Source organism: Mandrillus leucophaeus, unplaced genomic scaffold (genome assembly GCF_000951045.1).
Source record: "Mandrillus leucophaeus isolate KB7577 unplaced genomic scaffold, Mleu.le_1.0 Scaffold136, whole genome shotgun sequence".
Lineage (NCBI taxonomy): Eukaryota > Metazoa > Chordata > Mammalia > Primates > Cercopithecidae > Mandrillus > Mandrillus leucophaeus.
Genome location: NW_012101321.1, coordinates 1,857,613 through 1,867,034, shown reverse-complemented (window position 1 = coordinate 1,867,034; position 9,422 = coordinate 1,857,613). Strand labels below are relative to the sequence as shown.

Genomic DNA, 9,422 nt, shown 5'->3' with positions numbered 1-9,422 from the left:
AAAAAAAAAAAAAAAAAAAAAAAGGATGAACTTTGAAAACATTATGCCAAGTTAAAGAAGCCAGAGACAAAAGATTCCTATGATCTTGTTTATGTGAAATGTCCAGAATAGGCTAATCCATAGAGACAAAATGTAGGTTGGTGGTTGCAGGGGAGGGGAGAATGGGGAGTGATGGCCAATGGGTATAAGGTTTCTTTTTGAGGTGATCAGAATATCCTAAAATCAGAAGTGGTGGTGGTTGCACAATTTTGTAAATATACTAAGGGATACATTTTGGGTGCATGAATTATATCTAAATAAAGCTGTTTTTTAAAAAGATATAACTAGTTCACTGCAAAAGCACAGAAAACAAACCAGGGAGAGGACTGCACTCTGAAGTCATCATACTGAGGAAGAGAAACCAGATAGAAGTTACAAGCCAGAACAATGTAATCATATGAAATCAAACTAAAGGTGTGGCCAACTAGTAACTAAATAAACATGCTCAAACATCCTACCCACCCAAGTGACACAACAAGAGCCAAACCCATAGAAGGAAAGTGATAAGAAACTTGGAAAGAAAATTTACATCCTAAGAGTAAAACAAGATTCACCCTCAAAGCTTGAAGGTATAAGAATTTTTTTGTAAGAGATATTGAAAAAGGGCCCCCATTTTAAAGGGCAATGTTCTTGGTTTCTCACTTTAGATATATAATCTTACCTGAAGCAAAATGGTCTGCAAATAGAACACTATAAAAAATAAGAATATACTATATAAATATATATGTAGTACAGTGTTTAGCATATAGAAGCACAATAAATATTTGTTTAATGACTGAATGAACATAATTCCAATTTTTTCTTGCTGAATCACCAGAAGGCATGAGTCTCAAGGCTTTTAACTTAAAAAGTAACTATCTGGAGTTAAAAGTTTACAGTTGCAGACTTCAGTGGAGAAAAAAGAAGGAAGGCCAGGGATATACAATGGATTTTAAAACTACAGCATGTCCAAAGTTTTAGCTCTTCACGTGACAGAATTTTAAGATTAAAGTAGGAGAGTGAGTCCATGAGTGGTTATTATATTATTCTCCATATTTTCTATTTGCCTTTAATTTTTCATTAAATAAAATAAAAGCAGGTTGGGTTCCATGGCTCACACCTGTAATCCCGATGCTTTGGGAGGACAAGGTGGAAGGATTGCTTAAGGGCAGGAGTTCAAGGCCAGACTGGGCAATATAGTGAGACGCCATCTCTATTTAAAAAAGAAAAAATTAGTTGGGCCTGATGACATGTGCTTGTAGTCCCAACTACTCAGGAGGCTGAGTTGGGAGACTGCTTGAGCCCAGAAGTTGGAGGCTGCAGTGAGCTATAATTTTGCCACTGCACTCCAGCCTGAGTGACACAGTGAGAACCTATATTAAAAATAAAAATAAAAATAAATGAAAAGCTAAAAGTACAGTATAATAGATTGAGATAGCTATAGTTTCTGTTTGTCCAGTGCTGTTTGTCCATAATTTCTGTTTGTCCACTATAATTCTGTTTGTCCACTTTAGCAAATTCTCCCTGTGGCAGATTATTGCAAAACTGTTCCAAAATCTTTATGCCCCCCTCTATTCATACATTTCTAACGTACATTTGCATCTTCTTCATCAAGAAGTGGTTCCAAATTCCAGCTACTCAGGAGGCTGAGGCAAGAGGATCACTTGAGCCCAGGAGTTTGAGGCTGCAGTGAGCTATGATTGTACCACTGCACTCTAGCCTAGGTAGCTGAGTGAAACCCTGACTCTAAAAAGTAAACACAAAAAAAATGGGGTTCCCTGTCTCCACGAAGCTGAGCTGGCCCTTAGAATATGGCAGAAAAGACAGTATGTGAATTCCAAGTCTAGACCTGAAGAGGCCTTGTTTGCTTCAGTTTGTTCTCTTGGATGATGTATTAGTCTGTTCTCTCACATTGCTATAAGGAACTACTGAGACTGGATAATTTATAAGAAAAGAGGTTTAATTGACTCACAGTTCTGCAGGCTGTACAGGAAGCATGGCTGGGGAGGCCCCAGGAAACTTAAAATCATGGCAGAAGGTGAAGGGGAAGTAAGTATATCTTCACATGGCCAGCAGGAGAGGGAGAGGGAGAGCGAGAGGGAGAGGGGGAGACAGACAGACAGAGAGAGAGAGAGAGAGAGAGAAAGAGATGGATGAAGGGGGAAGTGCTCACACTTTCAAACAACCAAATCTTATGAGAACTCACTATCATGAGAACAGCAAGGGGGAAATCTGCCCCCATGATCTAATCACTTCCCACCAGGTCCTTCCCCCAACATTGGGAATTACAATTTAACACGAGATTTGGGTGGGACACAGAGCCAAACCATATCAGATGCCTTCCACCACCATGTGATCAAGCCAACGTGAGCCAGCTAAAGAATGCAACACTATGTGAAGGAAAGGTCAGCTGTCCCAGTTGAGGCTTTTTAGACCAGCATGTAGCCAACCAACTCCCACACATGTGAAAGAACCCAGTTAAGATCAACAGAAATGCTTATCTAACCAACAAATGACCACAGACACCTGAGTGATCCAGCTAAGACTAAAACCACTGCCGCCTGGCCTGTAAACGCGTATGTGGTAAGAAGTGCTTACTGTTTTATGTCAGTGAGGCTTTGTGATTGTTTGCTATGCAGCATGTGCTGGTTTGGGATTCTCCAGGAACCAGTGGGCTGAAAGAGAGTTCTAGTACAAAAGTTTAGAGGGTAACACCTGTGAAAGGAGCAAGGGAGACAGAAAGATTGGTCAAGGGGAACTGTCATACCCCTATGCAGACCTGACAAAGCCTCTGCTAGTCCAACAGGAAGCTCTAGAATAAAGATCAGAATTCCACTTTTAATGTAAATAGGTGGACCCTTGAATCACCACCTTGCTCAGTCATTGACTTTGACTGCATGAAAGCTGAGGCAGACACTGTTGGAGACATAAAGAGATGTGCCACTCAAATCTCCCACCAACAAAGCCTTGCTGCCCAGTTATGCTGAATATGGTATGCTATATCAATATGCTGACAGTTCCTAGCTTCAGTGTCTGCCTCAGCTTTCATGCAGATCTATTCCTTGTATCATGCAAATCTTCTTTCCCATACATGTTCAGGGAATAGCTCAGGTTACCCTCCATCACTGCAGTTGGTCTCAGGGCCTCCAGTATAGTCTCCCTTCTCCACCCTCCATCTAAATTCCTCTTGCTCCCAGCCACCACCTCTGCTGGTCTTGGCGGCTTATCTAGTGGTATGACTCAAACCTTCATTAGTGAGTTTTCTTAGCCCCTAGTGATCATATCCTTCTCAGGTGGGAGTTGCTTCACTTACCTGTTCACAGTTATGATCTATCAAGGGAGGACCAACAACCAAGAAGCACCCAAATGGGTCATCTTGAGTTCCATGCATATGTCTCCTGTTCCCATTGTGTAAGATCAGTCTTACCTCCCACTGTTGATCAGAGTTATTATTTTTGCCAAGATGGTTAGTCTTCTTACCTGCTGGCCCCTAGTCACAAGAAACTCAGTGCCCAGATGGCATCCATAGTTTGTAATCAATGGGACCTTTGCTGCGTCCTCTGGTGAGCATGCGCCCCTGCTGGCAACAGGACCTCTAACCCTATGGAGCCCCGGAAGCAAAACGTCCCCAGTAGGCCACTGGGAGTGATTGTAACTGCAGCCAATCCTGGGTCCACCCCTCTGATCCCAGATTTACAGATTCTGACTGGAGATACAGCACCATGTAAAGGTCTCTGATACAATGTGTATACTGCATTCTGGAAGATTAAGCTCCATATTCTCAGGGTATTACCTCTGATTTTGCACTTCATTTATGCCTTCAGCAGGAATACACATATATAAACTAGAGGTAAGAAGTACAACATATAAAACATTTTTTTTTTTTTTTTGAGATGGAATCTCGCTCTGTTGCCCAGACTGGAGTGCAGTGGCACAATCTTGGCTCACTGCAACCTCCGCTTCCCAGGTTCAAGCAATTCTCCTGCCTCAGCCTCCTGAGTAGCTGGGACTACAGGCACATGCCACCATGCCCTGCTGATTTTTGTATTTTTAGTAGAGATGGAGTTTCACCATGTTGGCCACGTTGCTCTTGAACTCCTGACCTCATGATCCGCCTGCCTCGGCTTCCCAAAGAGCTGGGATTATAGGCATGAGCCACCACACCCAGCCAAAACTTTTTAAAGTGTTATTTCACCCATCAAAAACAAATCTATAAAGCATGTGAACATAAATTCTAAACTTCTCAGAGTTACATTCATAAAACATGTTGCTATTAGTCCTTTCCCTCAAATAAAAATGAAGCCTATATTGCAAAATCAAGACCAGGGCTCTTAAGAGCTGTAGCTTCAGGTTAGAAATATAATAAAACGCCTGCAAGTGTCAAAAACGAGGGAGCATTTCCTTACTCCTTCATTTCGAAGAGTTCTTCAGACTCATCTAAAAAGAAAAATGTTAGTGACACATCTGAAAAAGAAAATGTTAATGGTTTATATAGTAACCCAGAGCTTCTAATGTTCTTAGAAGGTCATGGCAGGTCAAGTTTTAATCCTTTTCCTTCACTATTTTTCTTTCTTTCTTTCTCTTGATTCCTGTCCATCTTTTAACTTCAAGTTTTTCCCCTTTCTTCTTCCCTTCTCTCGTCAGTTTGCCTTTACCACTGTCTCTTGATGCCTCCTTGGCACTCTTTGGTTTTCTTAACTGCTGTGTGCCTCAATTTCTTCAATTGTAAAATGAGGATAATAATAATAATAGCTATCTCACAAGAAAGTTGTAAAGATTAAAATGAGTTAATATGTTGCATTGGTTTGCTGAGGCTGCCATAACAAAGTACCACTAATTGAGTGGCTTAAACAACTGATATTTATTTTCTCATAGTTCTGGAGACTACACGTCCAAGATCAATGTGCTGGGAGGGTCCTGTTCCCTCTGAAGGCTCTGGGGAAGGATCTGGTCCAGGCTTCTCTTCTAGCTTCTGGTAGGTCCTTGGCTTTTAACTCAAATCTTTTTAATCTTGGCTTTTTAACTCAAATCTTCACATGATGTTCTCCCTGCATGCTTGTCTCTGTGTCCAAATTTCCCCTGTTTATATAGACACCAGTCATATGGGACTAGGGCCCCACCCTATTTCAGTATGACTTTATACTAAACAGTCACATTGGCAGCAACCCTATACTAAATAGGGTCACCTTCTGAGGTACTGGCACATTAACATAGGAATGTTGGGGGAACAAAATTCAACTCATGATATATACATAAAACCCTTAGAACAGCTCCTGGCATATAGAAGCACCACATATTTGCTATTTATTGAATACATCCTGTACGTGCAGCCCTGTGTGAGATACTAAAGATATGACAGTGAATAGACACAGATTTGTCCTTAAGGAGCTCATGGTGTGATACGATCCATGGTAGAGGTGATGCAGGGTGGCCAATCATCCCAGTTTGCCCAGGACTGATGTGTGTTTGGGAGGTTTTGAGACACAAGACTTTCAGTGCTAACTCCATAAAAGCCCCAGGTAAACCAGGCCAAGTCATTCACCCCAGAGGTGAAAAAGATAGGGAGGATACACACTCTTAGAGGGAACATAGAAGAGGCATTGTGGCAAAAAGTGCTCGTTTCCCCCAATATCTGGTATCTCGTTGGCATTTGGTGGGTGGTCAAGAATAGAGACGACATTCTCCAGTGTCCCATGGCGTTACGCACGGCCATGTGATTATGTTCTGGCCGTAGGAAATGGTACGAATGACTTCACAGGAATGTATTAAAGGGAAGAGGCATTTCTTCTTTAGCCCTTTCCTCTGTTGACTAGAATTTGGATGTAATGGCTGGAACCAGAGCAGTTATCTTGGATCACAAGAAGGCCAAATTTTGAGAAACTGAAAAAAGACTGGACTCTTGATGATTATGGAGAAGGCATATCTGCTATGGACCTCATACTTCTAGACTTCATTTATGGGGGAAAAAAAGAAACTTCTACTTTTTAAAGATATGCTTATTTTGGGTTTTCTGTTACATACTTAATATATTTCAAACTAATACAGACATTAAATTGTGTCTTAAACAGTCATGAAGGGAGCTAAGAGGGAAAGAAAGTGTATCAAACAATAGAAACTGTATATGTCATGCTTGCAACAAAAAGAGAATCTGGGCAGGGCAGGGTGGCTCATGCCTGTAATCCCAGTACTTTGGGAGGACAACGCGGGCAGATCACGAGGTCAGGAGATCGAGACCATCCTGGCCAACCTGGTGAAACCCCATCTCTACTAAAATACAAAAAATTAGCCAGGAATGGTGGCGTGCACCTGTAGTCCCAGCTACATGGGAGACTGAGGCAGGAGAATCGCTTGAACCTAGGAGGCGGAGGTTGCAGTGAGCCGAGATCGCGCCACTGCTCTCCAGCCTGGCGACAGAGCAAGACTCCGTCTAGAAAAAGAAAGAGAGTCTGGAATAACTTTTGATCTTATAGGGTGGGCTAAATTAGAGGGAAATCTCCAAGGGCCAAAAATAAATAAGGAGCTAAACCAGAGTGTCAATAATAGTTGGCACACATATGATGCCATTCTAAGTGTTTTACATAGCTCAACTCACTTAATCCTAACACAAACTCCACGAGGTAGATAGTGTTTGTATCATCATCTTACAGAAAAGGAAACTGACATAAGAGTTATAGAGATATAATGATAAGGTACAATGACTGTCCAACCAGAATTCTAGAACGGAAAAGAGAAAAGAACTGAGGAAAGGCAACATTTGAAAAGATAATGACTGAAAATTGTCCAGAAATAATAAATGTCATGAATCTTCAGATAAATGAAGTGTGATGAATCTCAATTTGGTCTCTAAAATAATACTAATACAAAACACAATAGCTAAATTTATTCAATACTTAAGAGTTAGGTACTATTTTAAGTACATTATATAAATTATATCATTTAATCTTCACAACAACTTTAAGGGATAGTTCCTGTGATTATTCCCACTTTGCAGAAAAGGAAACTGAGGCACAGATAAATAACCCTCCTAAGATCACAGAGCCTGCAAACAATAGAGTTGGATTCAAACTCAGACAATTTGATCCCAAAGAAGGCACTTTTCACATCACTTCTTTGCAAAATCTCCTCTGGGGGAGAGCAATGAGTTTAGGATATTTAAGTGGAGCAGACCAAATGGCAATTAAAGGTATAGGTCTTTTCATGGTCCAATAGAACTTCCTGTGATGATGGCAATGCTCTATATCTGTGTTTTCTAATGTGGCAGCAAGGAGCACATTGACTATTGGACACTTGAAATGTGGCTAGTGCAGCTGAAGTACTAAATTTTAAATTTTATTTATTTTTAATTAATTAAAATTTAAATTTAAATTGAAATCCCTACATGTGACTGATTGGACAGCACAGGTTCAGAGTTAATGCAGAAATCCAATGTGAAGGCAAGGTTAATTCACTACTCCTCTTGATTTCATACTGAAATAGCTGGGTGCCTCCCAATTTTAGATGAGAAAAACTGATAAAGCGAAGTTTCTTCTTAAGCAAGGAATAGTCAAAAAATTACCTTTGAATAGCTTTTTATTTATTTTTTGAGATAGAGTCTTGCTCTGTTTCCCAGGCCGGAGTGCACTGGTGCTATCTTGGCTCACTGCAACCTCCACCTCCTGGGTTCAAGGGATTCTCCTGCCTCAGCCTCCTGAGTAGCTGGGATTATAGGTGTGTGCTACTACGCCTGGCTAATTTTTGGATTTTTAGTAGAGACGGGGTTTCATCATGTTGACCAGGCTGTGATCTCAAATTCTGGACCTCAAGTGGTCTGTCCGCCTCAGCCTCTCAAGGTTCTGAGATTACAGGCATGAGCCACTGAACCTGGTTCCTTGGACAGTTTTTAATTGCCTGTAAAGAACTGTATATATACATTGTTTATGCTACCACGTCAGGTAATGTGTATGTGTATTGTATGTAGGAATGTTTAGAATTAGGAAAGATAAAGAGAAATCTGCAAAGGCGTGAAAAGAAGTGTCCAGTGAGGTGGGAGGAGAACCAAAAAAGAAGGCTTTTCATTAGGCAATGTGAAGAATGTGTTACAAGAAGAGAGTGCGTTCTCTCCGATATTGCTGATGGCTTATAGAATGGGATAATCGAGGTAGGGTTATTGTTCATGTTGTTTAAATTATTGTTCTCTTCTTTCTTTTCCTCTAGTACATATAGGAGAATACAGACAAGTTAAATGCACATATCATGTGAATACATGATAAATACATATGTATACATGTGTACATATACACTGTAAGCTTCCTTGAGGTATAAAGCATTATATTAGTTTTCTATTGCCTTATACAAAATTACTACAAATATAGCAGCTTAATACAGCATCCACTCATTAGCTCACAGTTCTGCCTAGGCTGGGTCAAATAGGTTTCTGGTTAGAGTCTCACAAAGCCAAAATCAAGGTGTGGCCTAAGGCAGGCTCTTATCTAGACGAGAATAATCTGTTTCCACGCTCATTCAAGTGGCTGGCAGAATTCACTTCCTCATGGTTGTGGGACTGAAGTTACCATTTTCTTGCTGGCTCTCGGCTCCCGGCAGCCACTCTCGGGTTCTTTCTACGTGGCCCCTTCATCTTCAAGTCAGTAATGGTACACTGAATCCTTCTTGTGCTTTGAATCCCGGCTTTGTCTTCTGCAACCATCTACAGAAAATTCTCTGCTTTTAAAGGGTTCATATGTATATGTTAGGCCCTTCCCAAAAAATCTTCACACAACATAGCGTAATTGTAGTAGTGATGTCTCATTATATTCGCAGGTTCCACCCACAGTCAGAAGGATGAGGATTGTTGGGGATCATTTTAGAAATCCATCTACCACAAACATTATCTCATCTACCTTCAAAATTTGTCAGTTGAGAAAGTTCTTCAACCTAACACATTTCCTAAACAGAGTGCTTTTCTGAATTCATAATGTCTTAAAAATCAGTGAAATACAATTATACAAAATCTGTATTTAAAAGCCAGCTGAGATTTGTTGAACTCCTGTTACGGATTAGGTACTGTCTGAGGCACTGAGGATACGGAAGTGAGTAAGGCAGACATAGCTCCTAATGGCTCCTCCTTACTACTTTATCTTTGACTCCTTGTTTGTTTTGTCCCCCATTTGAATCAGACTGCAACCTCAAATGCCTTCAAGGATCAAGATAATATAACTGAGCAAGACAATGAGGAGCTGGGAAGATCAGGTGAATGGGAGAGCCGACGCCCATTTGAGAGGGGCAGCAGCAAGTCAGTTGCTGCAGGAATGTGGAACCAGTCTTTTCTTTTCAATTTTCTTTCTTTCTTTCTTTCTTTCTTTCTTTCTTTCTTTCTTTCTTTCTTTCTTTCTTTCTTTCTTTCTTTCTTTCTTTCTTTCTTTCTTTCT

The 9,422-nt window shown here is 40.7% G+C and overlaps 1 protein-coding gene across 1 annotated transcript in view; it reads right to left on the bottom strand.

Moving 5' to 3' along the window:
* LOC105534530 overlaps positions 1–9,422 on the bottom strand; it is a 116,652-nt gene that overhangs the window by 6,698 nt on the left and 100,532 nt on the right. Inside the window, exon 4 of the mRNA XM_011973257.1 lies at positions 4,425–4,482. Within this exon, the coding sequence (XP_011828647.1) occupies positions 4,425–4,482 (58 nt within the window). The remainder of the gene's footprint in view (positions 1–4,424; positions 4,483–9,422) is intronic.